This window comes from Nesoenas mayeri (genome assembly GCF_963082525.1).
Source record: "Nesoenas mayeri genome assembly, chromosome: 27".
NCBI lineage: Eukaryota > Metazoa > Chordata > Aves > Columbiformes > Columbidae > Nesoenas > Nesoenas mayeri.
This window is the reverse complement of record NC_137555.1, coordinates 4,400,298-4,417,580: the sequence shown is the minus strand read 5'-3', so window position 1 is coordinate 4,417,580 and position 17,283 is coordinate 4,400,298. Positions and strand designations below refer to the sequence as shown.

At 64.5% G+C, this 17,283-nt stretch overlaps 2 protein-coding genes across 3 annotated transcripts; both read left to right on the top strand.

Annotated features, from left to right (window-relative positions):
- Positions 1-813: 813 nt before the first annotated feature.
- On the top strand, positions 814-7,756 carry GCK (glucokinase; the record flags this gene model as incomplete). The annotated part of the gene is made up of 10 exons (XM_080360309.1): positions 814-858; positions 3,001-3,163; positions 3,258-3,412; positions 3,601-3,720; positions 3,811-3,906; positions 4,162-4,261; positions 4,822-5,005; positions 5,234-5,389; positions 6,243-6,476; positions 7,612-7,756. 10 exons carry the CDS (start codon positions 814-816, stop codon positions 7,754-7,756), a joined length of 1,398 nt encoding a protein of 465 aa, XP_080216435.1.
- Positions 7,757-9,533: 1,777 nt separating this feature from the next.
- POLD2 (DNA polymerase delta 2, accessory subunit) lies at positions 9,534-16,936 on the top strand. Of its 2 annotated transcripts, none has more exons than XM_080360295.1 (11): positions 9,534-9,660; positions 10,129-10,377; positions 13,768-13,889; positions 14,807-14,930; positions 15,001-15,115; positions 15,206-15,404; positions 15,498-15,578; positions 15,998-16,155; positions 16,261-16,388; positions 16,476-16,577; positions 16,655-16,936. In XM_080360295.1, exons 2-11 carry the CDS (start codon positions 10,158-10,160, stop codon positions 16,810-16,812), a joined length of 1,407 nt encoding a protein of 468 aa, XP_080216421.1. In that variant the 5' UTR covers positions 9,534-9,660; positions 10,129-10,157; the 3' UTR covers positions 16,813-16,936. The 2 variants fall into 2 exon arrangements, with proteins under 2 accessions (XP_080216421.1, XP_080216422.1); XM_080360296.1 differs by having other exon boundaries at positions 9,583-9,609.
- The last annotated feature ends 347 nt before the right edge of the window (positions 16,937-17,283 follow it).

Here is a 17,283-nt window from a genome sequence, read left to right as displayed (position 1 = left end):
CCGGGTCTGAGGGGACAGCGCCATGGAGGGACATCGGGAGGTTTTGGGGTGACGAGAGCGTCCCCGTCCCCACAGGGACCCCATACCCCAGGTGCCACCAACACTTGGCTGATGTCCCCAATTGGGGGTCATGAGGGGAATGTCACGTCCCCGTCCCCCAAAACCAGCGGCTGCCTGGTGTCCCCAGCGTCCCCCGCCACCCATCCCGGTGTCACCGGAGCATTTCCCATCCTGGGGACAGGGAGCACTTCCCAGTCACCCCCATAACCTTTGTCACCGAGCCACCGGCTGCCCGGTCACCATGGGAGCGCTGGAGTGCTTGTCACCGCCACCAAGACACCGAGCCGTTGATATGACAACCCGAGCGGGGACACGGGTGGCCCGGGGCGTGGTGCTTCGTGTGACGGGGCCAGCGGCCCCCGGCGGGGAGGGGTCCCGCCGAGCCTGGTCACCGCACCGGGACGTCCCCACCGCCCGCAGGGACCCACCGGGACCCCTCGTCACGGTGACAACCACCACATCCATTTACAGGGGACAGCGTCACCCGTGTTCCCCGCCGGCGCAAAGGACAGCACCCCCAAAATGTGGGGGGAGGGGGCCGGGGCGCCGGGCCCCGCTCCGTGTCCCTGCGCGTGAGGGTGCGGCCGTGGGGACGGGGACGGCGGGGACCCCCCCTCGGATGAGCTGACGCGGAGCGAGGGACGGAGCAACCGGGCGCCGGGGGGACGAGCGGGGACGGGGACCCGCGGCAGCGGGGGGGTGCGGGGCGTGTTTTTTTGGAGGGGGACAAAGGCGGTCCCCGCGGCTGTCCCCATGCTGGATCAGCGCGCCAGGATGGACAGCGGCAGGAGGGAGAAGGTGAGGAGATCCGGGGGGGACCTGGGGGGGTCCTGGGGGGGTGGGGAGGACGTGGGGTTGGGGACACCCAGTGGGAGCCCCCCCAGGCTGCCAGGTGTCCCCACGGCATATTCCACCGGGCAAGGTCCCCACTGGGGACACCAGCTCTGGGGACAAGGCCGTGCGGCACAGAGCCAGCGCCGATGTCCCCGGGGGTCCCCAAGGCCACCCCTGGGGAGGGGACACAGCGCTGTGAGCCGGGGCTCTGCCTTCTGCCGTGTCACGGGGGCCCCAGGGCCACCGAGGGCTGGGACACAGCCGGGGCTGTTGTTGTGACCGCGGTGCCGGGCTGGGACGATCCTGCCGCCATCAGCATCTCGCTGCCAGCCCTTGGTGGCTGTCCCTGGGGCGAGACAGGGCCTGTCCCCTCCTTCGGCTGGCTGTCACCGCTGTCACCGCTGTCACCGCTGTCACCGAGTCACGCAGCACGACCCGGCTCATCTGCAGCCAAGCGCTGGTGTTGGGGCGGCTGCTCCCATCTCCGCTCTGGGATGGATGGTGCTGCCGCCGGGGACACCGAGGGGACACCGAGGGGACACGGACGTCCAAGGGGACACGGCATATGCCGGGGGTAGAAGCTTGTGGCCGGCAACACCAGGGATCACTGGCCACCGTGGATGTGTTGGAGCAAGCGGTTTTCTCAGGACGCCGAGTGCCGGTGTCGCCCGTGGGGGAAGCACCGAATCCAGCCGGGAAGAGCCAGACCCGCCGTTCTGGAGGAGGGAGAGGGGACGAGTCCCACGGTGCCTGAGCTGGAGCAAAACCTCGGAGGAATCAAACACGGACCCCCCGCTGCCAGCCTCGGGTGCCGGCCCCGGGCACAGGGACCTGCAGCTGTGACAGATGTGGCCTTTGCACAGCGGGACGGTTCTGTGTGACGGAGCAGCGGACGCCTGCGGCCACCGGCTCTGGCATGAGGGTCGAGTACATCCGATGCTTTTCCTGCAGGGATTCTTCCAGCTGGACGCCCTGAGGGTCACAGCAAACCCACCGTGGTGCTGCCACGGGCCGGTGTCACCCCCGGCACAGCAACGTCTCATCCTGCGGCACCTCGGGGGGTTCAGGGTTAACAGAGCCCCTGGCGGGCGCTGGGTCCCCCGACTGCGGTGCTGGCTGAGGCCCGTGGGCACGGGGCAGGAGCTCTGGGGCAGGAGGAGGCCGAGGGACGGCGGTCGGGGGATTTACCAAGATGCAGCGGGGCGATCGTGGCGAGTGGCCGTGGGTTTGGCCAAGCCCGGTGTCGGGATCCTCCGAGGCCTTTTACGGACCCCCCGCCCCGAGACACCTTGGGAAACAGTGGCAGCCGGGAGGAAAACATCCGTGTGCCGGCGGCAGCGCAGGCGGGAGCGGATCCCGGTGACTAATGACGCCGCTAATCCCCGGCTCCGCGCGGTGGGTAATGGCGGCCGTGCGGCGCCCGGCCGGGGTTGCTACGTGAAGGGTAAACACGGCCCTGCGGGCCGGTGCTTCCCTATAACACCCTCCATGTCCTCCCCGCCGGCGGTTTGTGGTGAATTCAATGGGTGGAAAGTGATTTTTGAGGTTGCCGGGGGGATCCGGGGAGAAGGATCCTCGTCACAGACATGGAGGGATCCCACGGCCTCGGCTGGGCTCCCAAACCGCGTCGCCAGTGTCACCCCGGGACACAGCAGGACGGGATGTCCCGTGTCACCGGCCCGAGTCCGGCAAAACTGCACCCGGTTCAAAGTGAGCAGGACATCCCGGGTCAGCGGGCCCGGAACGGCGCTGCCTTCGAGCCGAGACAGGGGAAGGTGAAGCGGCTGAAGGAACAATTTCTCCCCCAAAGGGCTGTGGGGCATTGAACAGGCTGCCCAGGGCAGTGCTGGAGTCACCAGCCCTGGAGGGCTGGACAGACGGACAGGAGGTTCTCAGGACATGGGGCAGTGCCGGGGGTGGGTTATGGGTGGACTCCATGCGCTCAAGGGTCTTTTCCAACCTAAACAGTTCTGTGATTCTATGGTGTCCATGTGCCAATGGGCAAAACCACGGCCAGAAGCAGCAACTTTGGAGCATTTACGGTGGCCGGGCCGCCCCGCGTGGCACAGTCCCCGTGCCCAGGCGGTGCCGTCTGTCCCGGCGCAGGTGGAGCAGATCCTGGCGGAGTTCCGGCTGCGGGAGGAGGACCTGAAGAAGGTGATGCAGCGCATGCAGAAGGAGATGGACCGAGGGCTCAAGCTGGCGACGCACCAAGAAGCTTCCGTCAAAATGCTGCCCACGTATGTCCGCTCCACGCCCGAGGGCTCAGGTACGGGTGTCACCCCCGGTCCTTTGCGTGTCCCCTCCTCACTGAGACCCCCCCTGAGGTTGCCACCCTGTGTGTCCCCTCCCCGGCACTGCAGAGGTGGGAGATTTCCTCTCGCTGGACCTGGGCGGCACCAATTTCCGCGTGATGCTGGTGAAGGTGGGCGAGGGGGAGGAAGGGCAGTGGAAGGTGAAGACGAAGCACCAGATGTACTCCATCCCCGAGGACGCCATGACGGGCACGGCCGAGATGGTGAGTGGGGGACATGGAGCCACCCTGTCCCCTCCTGCGTGGTCCCCGTCACCGCGCGGTGGCACACGGTGCTGTTCTTTGGTGGGGACACCATGGGGACCCATCCATGGGATGGCAGGGGCCAGGGGGTGGCGGGGGCCCCGTGACGGGGACGGTGACCCGCCGTGGGTGGGTGACATCCCCTGCAGCTCTTCGACTACATCTCCGAGTGCATCTCCGATTTCCTGGACAAGCACCAAATGAAGCACAAAAAGCTGCCCCTGGGCTTCACCTTCTCCTTCCCCGTGCGGCACGAGGACATCGACAAGGTGAGGGGGTGGCCGGGTGGCACAAGGACTCGGGGGTCCCCATGTCCCAGCTGCACCCCCAGCCCCGTTTTTGTCATCCCCTCACCCCAGGGCATCCTCCTGAATTGGACCAAGGGCTTCAAGGCCTCCGGCGCGGAAGGGAACAATGTGGTGGGGCTCCTGAGAGACGCCATCAAACGCCGAGGGGTGAGACGAGCGGTATTTTGCCAGTACCGGGGTGGGGAGACACGCCGACACTGCCGCGTGTCCCCATGACAGGCACACGGTGCCCTGCGTGTCCCCGGGAAGGGTCATTCCATGCGTGTGCACGCGTGTGTGTGATACATGTGTGACATATATGTGATACGTGTGTGCATTATACACATCTGCGTCTTCACCCTCGGGACCCCCCAGCCTGGACCCCCACGGTGACAGCCTGACGGTCCCTTGTCCCCTCGCCAGGACTTCGAGATGGACGTGGTGGCGATGGTGAACGACACGGTGGCCACGATGATCTCCTGCTACTACGAAGATCCCCGGTGCGAGGTTGGGATGATTGTGGGTAAGATGTCCCCTTCCCGCAGGGACACGCACGGGGCGAGGTGAGGGGACTGTCCCCATGGCCCTGCTCCCGCTCCCCCCACTGCCTTTGTGGGGGGACACGGCGAGGACAGCGGGGTGGCAGCAGCACCATGAGGGTGTCTCCTGGGGTTGGGATGCTGGTGGCACCCATGGTGGTCACCGTAATGGGTCTGTCACCATAACGGATCTGTCCCCAAGGGACGTTGTCCCTCTGGTGGCTTCACTGTGGCTGGGGAACCACAAAAGGTGGTACCAGGGAGGTGGGGACAGTTTTGAACCCCCAGGCTCTTTTGTCACCCTCCAGGAGCAGCCCCTGCCACCCCCAAGCCCCACGCTGTCACCCATAGGGCCACAGAGCCCCTGGGACCCCATGGTGACCATCCCCAACACCCACTGGGGACACGCGGCTGTGGGGAGGGCTGAGCATCCCGGTCCCCGTGGGGCTGGAGACACACAGCTCGGATGGGCGGTGGGCACCGGGGGTCAGCGCAGTCCCCTCTCCTGCCACCCCCCGGTGCCATCCCCGGTCCCCGCGGGCAGGGACGGGCTGCAACGCCTGCTACATGGAGGAGATGCAGAACGTGGAGCTGGTGGAAGGCGACGAGGGCCGGATGTGCGTCAACACCGAGTGGGGGGCGTTCGGCGCCTCGGGGGAGCTGGACGAGTTCCTGCTGGAGTACGACCGCGTGGTGGACGAGACCTCGCTTAACCCCGGTCAGCAACTGTAAGGACTAGGACAGATCCAGTCCCTCTGGGGGTGTCCCCCCCCCGCTTTGCCCCCTCCCGTGTCCCCCCTGCTCGCCCACGCCACACTGGGCGCAGTTGAGGCAGGAGCGACTCACGGCAGGTACCCCCAAAGCTGCTCCCCGGCTGCACGCACAAAGAGGGGGGAAGGGAAGAGGGGGTGTCACGCATTGTGACCCCCCCCTCACTAGTGTCCCCATGTCCCCAGGTACGAGAAGATCATCGGGGGGAAGTACATGGGGGAGATCGTGCGGCTGGTGCTGCTGCGGCTGGTGGACGAGAACCTGCTGTTCAACGGAACGGCCTCCGAGAAGCTCAAGACCCGCGGGAGCTTCGAGACACGATTCGTGTCCCAGATTGAGAGGTGGGGGGACAGGGGGTCACACCGTGGGGGTGGCACCCCCAAGGTGCTGCAGCACGGGGGGGGCTCCCTGTGGTCACCCCACAACGGGGTGGACCACGCAGGGGGTCCCCTGTGCCGTCACCTCAGGCCAACCAGCTCTGATTGTGTTGTATTGTGGTCGCTGTCCTGTCACCCCACGTTAGTGGCCCGTGTTGGGGTCCCTTGTCACCCCCCACCAAGCCTCTACAACTGTGCCGCATTGGGGTCCCCTGTCCCATCACCCCACACTAGTGTCTCACATTGGGGTCCCCTGTCCTGTCACCTCACACTAGTGTCCCATACTGGGGTCCCCTCTCCCATCACCCACATTAGTGTCCCATAATGGGGTCCCCTCTCCCATCACCCACATTAGTGTCCCATAATGGGATCCCCGGTCCCATTACCACACACTAGTGACCCATATTGGTGTCCCCATGTCCTGTCACCTCACACCAACTGGCTCTGACTGTCCCATATTGGGGTCCCCCATCCCATCACCCCATAATAGTGACCCATACTGGGGTCCCTTGTCCTGTCACCCTACATTAGTGGCCAATATTGGGGTCCTCATGTCCTGTCACCCCAAAACAGCGTGTCCAAAATCACGGTCCCTGTGTCCCAACATCCCCAACCAGCCCCATATTGGGGTCTCTTGTCCCCTCACCCCACACTAGTGACCCATATTGGTGTCCCTGTGTCCTGTCACCTCACACCAGCCAGCTCTGACTGTCCCATATTGGGGTCCCCTATCTTGTCACCCTCCCCAGCTGCCCCACACGATGTCCCCCATGCGTCCCCATCCCCTGTCCAACGTGTCCCTCTGTCCCCGTCCCAGCGACTCAGGTGACCGCAAGCAGATCTACAACATCCTGACGGGGTTCGAGCTGCTGCCGTCGGGCACGGACTGTGACATCGTGCGCATGGTGTGCGAGAGCGTGTCCACGCGCGCCGCCCAGATGTGCTCGGCCGGGCTGGCCGGCGTCATCAACCGCATGCGCGAGAGCCGCAGCCAGGACACGCTCAAGATCACCGTGGGCATCGACGGCTCCGTCTACAAGCTGCACCCCAGGTGAGGAGCCCCCGAGCCTTCCTCCCCACACCTTCTTCTCACTGTCCTCTTCCTCCCGCCCCCGCCCCCTTCCTGCCACCACTGGCCCCCTCCTCCTCCTCCTGCATCCTTTTCCGCCATCATCCCCTTCCTCCTGCCGCTGTCCTCTCCTTCCCACCACCGCGCTCTTCCTCCTTCCACTACCTCCTTCCTTCCACCCTCATCCTCTTCCACCATTGTCCCGTTGCTCCTCCTCCTGCATCCTCTTCCTCCGGCCTGCCATCATCTTCCTCCCACCACCATCTTCATCCTCTCACCACTGTCCCCTTCCTCTCCCACCACTGTCCTTTTGCTCCTGCCCCTGTCCCCTTCCTCCCACCACGATCCCCTTCCTCCTCCTGCCTCCTCTTCCTCTCACCACCGTCTCCTTCCTCTAGCCACCATCCCCGTGCTTCCACCACCATCCTCTTCCTCCTGCCACCATTCTTTTCCTCCTCTTCCTGCATCCTCTTCCTCCCACCACCATCCCCGTCCTTCCACCACCGTCCCCTTCTTCCCAGCACTGTCCTCTTCTTCCTGCTGCCATCTCCTTCCTCCCACCTCCGTCTCCTTCCTCTCACCACCATCCTCTTCCTTCCTCCCATCCTCTTCCTCCCACCACCATCCCCGTCCTTCCACCACCGTCCTCTTCCTCCTGTTACCATCCCCTTCCTCCTGCCACCATTCTTTTCCTCCTCTTCCTGCGTCCTCTTCCTCCCACCACCATCCCTGTCCTTCCATCACCATCTCCTTCCTCCCACCACCATCCTCTTCCTCCTGTCACCATTCTTTTCCTCCTCTTCTTGCATCATCTTCCTCCCACCACCATCCCCATCCTTCCACCACCATCCCCTTCTTCCCAACACCACCCTCTTCCTCCCGCCACCATCCTCTTCCTCCCGCCACCATCCTCTTCCCCCTGCTTTGTCCTCTTCCTCCTCCTCCTGCATCCTCTTCCTCTCCTGCCATTGTCCTCTTCCTCCCGCCCCTGTCCCCTTCCTGCTGCCACCATCCTCATCCTGCACCCCCTTCCTCCTCCTCCTTCATCCCGCCACCGCCCCCTCCTCCCGCCGCCTCGCCCCCGCTCCGTGACCCCGTTTCTGCCGTGTCCCCCCAGTTTCAAGGACCGCTTCCACGCCGCGGTGCGGCAGCTGACGCCCGGCTGCGACATCACCTTCATCCAGTCGGAGGAAGGCAGCGGGCGCGGGGCCGCGCTCATCTCCGCCGTCGCCTGCAAGATGGCCTGCATGATGGGGCAGTGAGGAGGAGAGGAGGAAGATGAGGAGGAGGATGGCGGGGGGGCGGCCGCCGGTCCCGCTCGCAGCGCAGACACACGCGGGATTTGCCGCCGGCGCAGGCGGCTCCCGGCCCCCCCAATAAACCGGGGTTTGCGTGGACTTTGCCGGGGCCACCAGAGCTCCTTGTTACCCCCGGGGGGGTCACCCCATGTGTGTCACCTCCCCCTGGTCCCCCGTATCCCCGCCCGGTCCCCACATCCCCCCCTTCAGCCTTTTCACTGGGGTGAGACCCCCCCCAGGGGGTTGGTGAGAGATGAGGGGCTGATTGGGGGGACTTGGGGTGTCCCCAATTTTCAGGGATCCCTTCCAGCTTGTATCCCCCCCTCCCAGGGACAAGGTGGGGGACACAGCCTGGGGGCACCCCCAGCCTTCCCCCTCCCAGTGCTGACCCCCCAAAAAAGGGGGCACAGACCCCCCCACCAAGGACAGCACCTGAAACCCAGAGGGTCCCAAAGTGGGGGCACACAGTGACCCCCTGGGGCTCAGGAGTGTCACAGCTCAGTCCCATTCCCGAGTCTTGGTGACACCCGGGGGACCCGGATCTGCCCCCCCATTTATCTTGGGGTGATAAGGGGAGATAAAATTTGGGGAGCCCCAGCCCAGGGCTGCAGGGGAAGGATGAATGTGGCTGGGGACCCCCCAGAAGCTAGAAATGGGGAGACCCCAGAGGGGAAGGGGGTGCTGGGGACACCGTGGGGTGTTGGGGACCCTCTCAGGTGTGGGGCACCCAAGGGGTTTGGATTCTGTGGGAGGTTTGGGGCACCCGGGGTGTTGGGGATCCCCAGGGGCTCTGGGAGCTCCCCCAGGTACCCCCGGGTGGGGGGGGGTCCCTTGGGGTCCCTCTGGGGACCGGGGGCACCCTGGGTGTTGGGGGCACCCTTGGAGTTCTGGTCACCCCAAGGGATGGGGCTGTGCTCTGATTGGCTGCAGCCAGCAGGATTCCCTGTGCTCTGATTGGCAGCGGCCAGCAGGATTCCCTGTGCTCTGATTGGCTGCAGCCAGCAGGATTCCCTGTGCTCTGATTGGCAGCGGCCGGCAGGATTCCCTGTGCTCTGATTGGCTGCAGCCAGCAGGATTCCCTGTGCTCTGATTGGCAGTGGCCAGCAGCAGCACTGTGCTCATTGGCCCTGGCCAGAAATTGATTATCTGCACTATGATTGGCTGCCACCAGAAAGACATCCTTGAGTTCTGATTGGTGGCAGCCCTCCGCTGCCAGGAGTCTCCCTGTTCCCATTGGCCAGGTCCAAACAAAAGAGATTCCCTGGGCTCTGATTGGCTGAGACCAAAAACAAAAAAAAAAAAGGATTCCCTGTACCCTGATTGGTTGGGACAAAAAAACAAAGAAGGGGGGGTGGATTCCCTGCATTCTGATTGGCTGTTACAAAAAGCATAGAGGGGCTTACTGTGCTCTGACTGGCTGGGACCAAAATAAAAGGGATTTCCCTGCATTCTGATTGGCCAGGGCCTAACAAAAGAGATTCCCTGGGCTCTGATTGGTTGGGGCCAAAAAAAGGGGGTTCCCTGTGCTCTGATTGGCTGAGGCTTGTCCCGGGGAGGGGGGTCCCGGTGTCCCAGGATCGGTCCCGGTGTCCCCGTTCCCCCCCAACCCCGTCCCGGGGGTTTTCGCCCCGCCCCCGTTTCCACGGTAACGGCTTCGCGCCGCCGCCACCAGCGGTTGTCATGGCGACGCGCCGCCTTGACGTCACTTCCCTTCCGCGGCCACGGGACTTCCGGGCTTTGCGGCGTTCGCGCCTTTTCCTTCTACCCCCCCCCTCCGCTAATGTCGGGTCCGCGGTGCCCCCCCGACCTCTGACCCCGTACGTGACCCGCGGCCGGGGGGGCGGCAGAGAACGGGGGGGCCGGGGCTGGTGCGTTTTGGGGAGTCTGAGGGGCCCGGGCCCGGGGGGGGCTGGTTGGGGGGTCCTGGTGCCCCAGGGGGTCTCGGGCCAGGCTGTCCTGGGGGGTTCCTGGTGCTCCGAGGTGTTTTCGGGGCCCGAGCGCTCGGGGGGGTGCCGGGGGGTGTTTGGGGGAGCCCTGGGGGGCTGTGCCGGGGCTCTGGGGGCCTGTTCACACCCTGGGTGCATCTGGGGGGTCCCGGGGCGGTCTGGTGCCCAGGCTGTGTTTTGGGGGTCTTTGTGTTGTGACGATTCCGGGGCGCAGCTTGGGGGGTGCTCCTGTGGTTCTGGGGGCACTGCGATGAGTTTGGGGGTGTCCCGGTGTTGGGGGGAGAGGCCTGGTGTGTGTTTTGGGGGCGAGGGCGGCAGTCTGGGGGGTCGGGGTGTCCGCGCTCAGCACCGCGCTCAGCACCACCCGTAATTCCTGCGTTTTCTCCCCAGCCCCGCTGGACCCTCACGCCCCCCCCGCCATGTTCTGGGCGCAGGCGGCCCCCACGGCGCAGGCGCTGCTGGCCCCCCCGGCCGCCCCGCCCGGCACCTTCGCGCGGGTGCCGGTGTCGGCGTACGACGACCGTTCGCAGCCCTTCAGCCTGGGCGAGCGCAGCTTCGCCCGCCAGTACGCGCACGTGTACGCGGCCCGGCTGATGGGGATGCGGCCCCGCCTGGAGCAGCGGGCGCGGGACAAGTGGGGTGAGTGGGGGACGCGGCGTTTTGGGTGGAAAAGCCCCTCGAGATCATCCATAACCCACCCCATGTCCTGAGAACCTCGTGTCCGTCTGTCCAGCCCTCCAGGGCTGGTGACTCCAGCACTGCCCTGGGCAGCCTGTTCAATGCCCCACAGCCCTTTGGGGAAGAAATTGTTCCCACATCCAACCTCAACCTCCCCTGGCGCAACTTGAGGCCGTTTCCTCTGCTCCTGGCGCTTGTTCCTGGGGAGCAGAGCCCGACCCCCCTGGCTCCAAGCTCCTTTCAGGCAGCTCAGAGATCAGAAGGTCTCCCCTCAGCTCCTGTTCTCCAGCTGAACCCCCAGGTCCCTCAGCCGCTCCATCACACTTGTGCTCCAGCCCCTCACCAGCTCCGTTCCCTTCTCTCAACTCGCTCCAGCACCTCAAGGGCTTTCACGAGGTGATCTCGCCACCCCTGGGGCTGCCATTTTGAGCCCTGAGGTGCTTTTGGTGCCTCTGGTCCCACCATTTCAAGCTCTGAGGCGATCCCCGTGGCCCAAGGGCTGACATTTTGTGTTTTGAGATTATTTTGGTGCCCCTGGTGCCACCATTTTGAGCCTTGAGGTGATTTTGGTGCCGCCATTTTGAGCCCTGAGGTGATTTTGGTGCCACCATTTTGAGCCCTGAGCTGAGGGGCCCAGAACTGCCCCCAGGATTGGAGGTTTCTCCTCCCCAGGTCCCAGCACAGGGACGGTCGCTGCCCTGGGCCTGCTGGCCACACAGCGCTGGTACCAGCCAGGATGCTGGTGGCCTCTTGGCCACCTGGGCACACGCTGGCTCATGTTCAGCCGCTGTCGGTTTGGGGAACAACCTCCCTTTTTGGGGAAGGGCTCGCAGCCGGCGCAGCGCCCGCAGGGAGCTCTTTGGTCACTTTTAGCAGGTCCTAGCCGTCACCTCCTAAGCTCACACACACACAAGGGGCCAAGCAACCCAGGGGTGATTTTGTGGCGTGTTTTCTCTGCCAGCATTTCTAAAATCACCTTTAAACATCAACTTTTTATTTGGCTCCCCACGGTGGGTCAAAGCTCCACGTTTTTGGGCCGGGGGCTGTTTCCTCGCCCAGGGGGCTGCGATCCCGACACCAAAGAGTTTCCCCGCGGTGCTGGCGAGGCCCAGCAGCTCTGCCCGGCCCCGCCACGGCTAAAGCCAAATTTCCCCCTCTCAGCCGGCCAAGCTTTCTCCTTTGCCCATCTATGGAGCTTTTTGGGCTGGATTCATGTTTTTCTGTCTCTCCCGACCCCGTGGGCCGTGTGGAGCAAAGCCCACGCTGGGCTTTATTTGGCCGTGCGCCTCAGTTTTGCCGAGGGCAGCGGAACGGGCGGTTTTGGAAAGCTCCACATCCCTGAGTCACAGGATGGGACGAGATTTCTGGGGTTTGTCTCCCAGCGAGAAACATCCACAGGCAAAACTGGAGAGAGCAGCCGCCCTCCCCCGAACGCAGGCGACTGGGGGGTTAAAGCCAAGAATAAGAGACTAAAACCGGGTTGTTTTTTTGGACTCAGAATGTTTGCATTCCTGGGCTGGAGAAGCTCGTGTTTGCAGCTCCGGGGTGTGCGATGGCAGCGGGTGCGTCCGCTCACGTTCCACCGGCGTGTGAGGAGCAAAGGGGGAGTTTTGAGGGGGATAAACCAGAAAAACGTCCCCCCAGGGCAGGAGGGACGAGCTGGCGGAGGAGCCGGCGCGGTGGGGAAGTTCTGGGAGGGGAGCCCGGCAGCTGATTTAAACCGAGGGGGAAACGCAATTCCTGCGGACACAGAGAGGAAGGGATGAGGCGTCTCGTGCTCGGGGAGCTGCGTTTTGTTGCTGGCTGCAGACGCTCCCCGGCCAAAAAGCGATGAAGTGCGGGGGCTGCGATGCCGTTCGCACCTCCCGAGGATCTTGTGGGTTCCCCTGGCCTGGATCGCCCTGTGGATCCCTGCTCTGTGCCTTTCGGGGATCTCCCGCCCCAAAGCGGGCCCTGCAGGCAGGGGCTGCCCTCCTGGAGATCCCTTCGGTCCCTGCTCACGCCTGTGCTGGGATCATCCCAAATGCCCGGCTGGCGATGGGGATCCTGGGTTCCAGGAGGGATCCTGAGTTCCAGGAGGGATCCTAGGTTCTAGGAGGGATTCTGGATTGCAGGAGGGATCCTGGGTTCCAGGGGAGATCCTGGGGGAGAATCTGCCCCTGCCCTGCTCAGACCTGGGGGTGGCGATGATCTCTCTTGCCCGTCACATCTGAGCGGGATGGTGGGGTCCCCAGTTTCCCGGGGAGCAGGAGCAGCAGCCCCAGGGGTTGATCCCAGACCCTGCACCCCATTCCCGGGCAGAGCGGGACCCCTGGGGCTGGTGGGAGCCCTGACCCCACCCCGGGGGTGGCTGTGACCTGTGGGTCCCCCAGACCCCGGCGTGACCCGGGTCCCCCCGCCGCGGAGGAAATGCCGCAGCGGCGCTGGCTCCATCTGCACAACACGTGTGGGTTCGGCTCCGCGACGGCTCCTCCGCCTCTGGCTGCCCTGGACCTTCGGGGCCTTCCAGCCGTCCCGGCCAGCCTTGGAATCGGAATCACAGAGTCACAGGACGGTTTGGGTTGAAGGGCCCTTCCCAGCCCCCCCAGTGCCCCCCTGCCATGAGCAGGGACATCTGCACCAGCTCAGGGTGCTCAGAGCCCCGTCCAGCCTGGCCTGGGGTGTCTCCAGGGATGGTTCATCCACCACCTCTGGGCATCCTGGGCCAGGCTCTCAGCACCCTCAGGGACAACACTTTATGGAGTTTCTCTTGGTGCAGCCTAAGATGCCATTGGCCTTGGGGGCTGCAGGTACGCGTGGCTGGGTTGTGTCCCCCGCAGTGTCCCCAAGTCCCTCTCTGCAGGGCAGCTCCATCCCCACCCTGTACTGATACCGGGGTTTGCGCTGAACCAGGTTCCAGCACTTGCACTTAGAATCACAAAATCATTTTGGGTGGAAAAGCCCCTCGAGATCACGGAGCCCACCCGTAACCCACCCCCGGCACTGCCCTATGTCCTGAGAACCTCATGTCCGTCTGTCCAGCCCTCCAGGGCTGGTGACTCCAGCACTGCCCTGGGCAGCCTGTTCCAATGCCCCACAGCCCTTTGGGGAAGAAATTGTTCCCACATCCAACCTCAACCTCCCCTGGGCAACTTGAGGCCGTTTCCTCTGCTCCTGGCGCTTGTTCCTGGGGAGCAGAGCCCGACCCCCCTGGCTCCAAGCTCCTTTCAGGCAGTTGTAGAACCTTGTTCTAGATAGAATGTCGTTGATGAAGATATCAGTTAGTACCGGTAGATGTTAGCTAGCAGAAGCCGGGTGCCTCGCCTGCCCTCGCAGGCGTCCCCGAGGCGCTGAGCCCCGTTTGTCCCGCAGGGCAGGACGTGCAGGTGCGGAAGCTCTGCGAGCTGCAGGCGGGCGAGAAGTGCTGCGTGGTGGGGACGCTCTTCAAGGCGATGCAGCTCCAGCCGTCCATCCTGCAGGAGATCAGCGAGGAGGTAACGCTGGGGACGGTCCCCTTCCCTGTTCCCTCTGCTCCCGTCGCTTGTTCCTGGGGAGCAGAGCCCGACCCCCCTGGCCTCAAGCTCCTTTCAGGCAGTTCAGAGATCAGGTCTCCCCTCAGCTCCTGTTCTCCAGGCTGACCAGTTTAATCCCAGTGGCGCTGGCAGAGCAAAGCTCCTTTCCTGCTGCAGGGGAGAGGGTGAGGGGGTGTCTGTGGCAGCTCTGCTGTCCCCGTGCTGTCCCAGGGCCCATCCGCTCCCCGCCAGCTCCTGGGGAGCACGTTGAGGAGTTTGGAGCCGGCTTGTCACGGCACAAGGGTTCAAAGTCAGTGGAGCGCTGGTCTGGCCAGTGATTGCAAACACGTGTCCCGAAGCGAAGCCAGAGCCTGGCTGAGCCGCTTCCCCCCGGCCGGGGAACTGTGCTGGTGTTCGCTTTGCCAGGACGCTGCGGGAAGCGTTAAGTGAAACCAGCTCGGCTGGATGCTGAGCGTCTGGTGAGAGCTGCTGGGGCCTCCAGAGCGTCCCCTTCACAGCGGCAGCGTAGAATCACAGAACCGTTTTGGTTGGAAAAGCCCCTCGAGCTCATGGAGTCCACCCACAACCCACCCCCGGCACTGCCCCGTGTCCTGAGAACCTCATGTCCGTCTGTCCAGCCCTCCAGGGCTGGTGACTCCAGCACTGCCCTGGGCAGCCTGTTCCAATGCCCCACAGCCCTTTGGGGAAGAAATTGTTCCCACATCCAACCTCAACCTCCCCTGGGCAACTTGAGGCCGTTTCCTCTGCTCCTGGCGCTTGTTCCTGGGGAGCAAAGCCCCACACTCTCACCAGATGACGACGGGTGGGGGGATTGTCCATGGGAAAAGGGACTTTGGGGCAGCTCTGTGCCTGTCACATCCCACCCTGTCCCCCCCCAGCACAACCTGGAGCCTCAGCCCCCCCTGCCCAAGTACATCCACCCCTCGGATGAGCTGATCCTGGAGGACGAGCTGCAGCGGATCAAGCTGGAAGGAGCCATCGAGGTGCAGCAGCTGGTGACAGGTAGGGGACAATGGTGGGAACCACGCAGCGGGCGCTGGCCGGGGATGTCACCGCGCGCTCTGTGCCGTAGGGACCATCCTTGCCGTGTACGGCTGCGAGCAGGATGACGGCAAGTTCGTGGTGGAGGATCACTGCTTCGCCAACCTGCCGCCGCCGCTGCCCTGGAACGGCCCCAGCGCGGACCGGTGAGTCTTGTCACCGTGTCTCCGAGCCCTGGGGACCGTGTGTCCCTTGTCCCAAGGGGAATCACAGCGGGGACTCATCTCTCTGTGCAGGTTCGTGCTGCTGGTGTCGGGGCTGGGGTTGGGCAGCGGCAGCGGCGAGTCCCTGCTGGGCACCCAGCTGCTGGTGGACGTGGTGACGGGGCAGCTGGGCGCCGAGGGCGGGCAGAGCTGCGCCGCCAACATCTCCCGCGTCCTCCTGGCCGGGAACCTGCTGAGCCAGAACACCCAGAGCCGGGACACCATCAACAAGGTACCGGGGGTCGGGGGCTGTGGCCACGGCTGGGCTTGCTGGGGTTTGGAGGGGACACGGGGACATTCCCTCAGTGTCTCCCCACCTACCCAGGCCAAGTACTTGACCAAGAAGACGCAGGCGGCGAGCGTGGAGGCCGTGAAGATGCTGGATGAGATCCTGCTGCAGCTTTGCGTGAGTGTTCAGAGCGGGACGGGCTTGGCCAGGCAGTTGGGGACGTTCTGGAAGAGAAACTGGCTCCCACGCTGGGGAGGTGACACCGACAGCGCCCGGGGAGCTTTAGATTAGAAATTGGGAACGATTTCTTCCCCAAAGGGCTGTGGGGCATTGGAACAGGCTGCCCAGGGCAGTGCTGGAGTCACCAGCCCTGGAGGGCTGGACGGACGGACATGAGGTTCTCAGGACATGGGGCAGTGCCGGGGGTGGGTTATGGGTGGATTTGATGAGCTCGAGGGGCTTTTCCAACCAAAACGACTCTGTGCGGTGACGCCAAGCGCGGCGGAGCCGGCAGTGAGCTCCAGCCAGGGCTTTGCTCCGTGCCCCATGTAAGGCCGGGGGGTTCGGCCGCCCCGGTGACCCCACGCTGCCCGCAGACCTCTGTGCCCGTGGACGTGATGCCCGGTGAGTTCGACCCCACCAACTACACGCTGCCGCAACAGCCGCTGCACCGCTGCATGCTGCCCCTGGCCAGCGCCTACGCCACGCTGCACCTCGTCACCAACCCCTACCAGGCCGACATCGACGGCGTCAGGTAACAAAACCTCACGTATCACCAGCTCGGTGACAAGTGCCGCCAGCGCGGGGTCGTGGGGCAATACAGGCGTCTGAATCTCTCCTTTCTTCCTCAAAAATGTAGGTTTTTGGGGACATCGGGGCAAAATATCAGCGATATATTCAAATACAGCAGCATGGACGACTACCTGGAGATCCTGGAGTGGACGCTGCGGGCAGGACACATCAGCCCCACGGCCCCCGACACCCTGGGTAAGGCGGGGGCTGCCGAGGCGGGGGGTGTTTGCCCCAAAAAGGGGTGCAGGTGCCGGTTTCCCTTCTCATTTCTGTCTCTCCCAGGCTGTTACCCCTTTTACAAATCGGACCCTTTCATCCTCACCACCTGCCCTCATGTCTACTTCTGCGGAAACGCTCCCCGTTTCCAGTCCAAGCTGCTGCAAGGTGGGTCCCGCAGCCCGTGTCGCCCCCCAATCCTCGCTGGGGGTGTCACTGGGGGGCTCACCCTCCTGTCCTTGCAGGGGACGAGGGGCAGCGGGTGCTGCTGGTGACGGTGCCGGCGTTCAGCACCACGCAGACCGCCTGCCTGGTCAACCTGCGCGACCTCAGCTGCCAACCCATCAGCTTCTCTGGCTTCGGGGCCGAGGACGATGACGGGGACATGGAGGTCGGGCACTGAGCAGGACTCTGTAAACCTTCGTGTCACCCCCGGGGGCACTGGCACGGACCTGCCGGGGCACGGCAGAGATGAGATGCTCGTACCAATATAACTTGATTTATTTGTGTAATAAAAAAACTGTGTGGAGGGGAGAGGGGCTGCGCCTCCCTCCGTACGGGCCCTGCCCTGGAGAGCGGGGCCACCCCCGTAGGGACGGGGACAGGGCTGGGTCCTGCGTCCCCCTGTCCCTTGCCAGGCTCGCCCTCCCGTGGGACGGGGCAGCACGTCCTCTCAGGGGGACCCTCGGCAGCCGCCAGCCCGTGGGGTGTCGGCGTGGGGGGCCCTGCAGCGCTGGGTGCAGCGTGGGTGGGGGGCTGGACCCCCCCGGCTCAGAGCGGGGCTCCGCGAGCCTTTGGAAGCAGATGCCGGAGCCTGCAGCGGGCGAAACAAAGCCATCCGCGAGCGTGCGGCCGCGGCTGCGGCAGGAGCGAG

What these genes read in the sequence shown, in the direction of transcription:
- POLD2 (XM_080360295.1), top strand. Translation starts at nt 10,158, where the DNA reads ATGTTCTGGGCGCAGGCGGCCCCCACGGCGCAGGCGCTGCTGGCCCCC. An exon ending in GGTGCAGCAGCTGGTGACAG is followed by an intron (nt 14,931 to 15,000) that starts GTAGGGGACAAT and finishes TCTGTGCCGTAG; the next exon opens with GGACCATCCTTGCCGTGTAC. An exon ending in AGATCCTGCTGCAGCTTTGC is followed by an intron (nt 15,579 to 15,997) that starts GTGAGTGTTCAG and finishes CGCTGCCCGCAG; the next exon opens with ACCTCTGTGCCCGTGGACGT.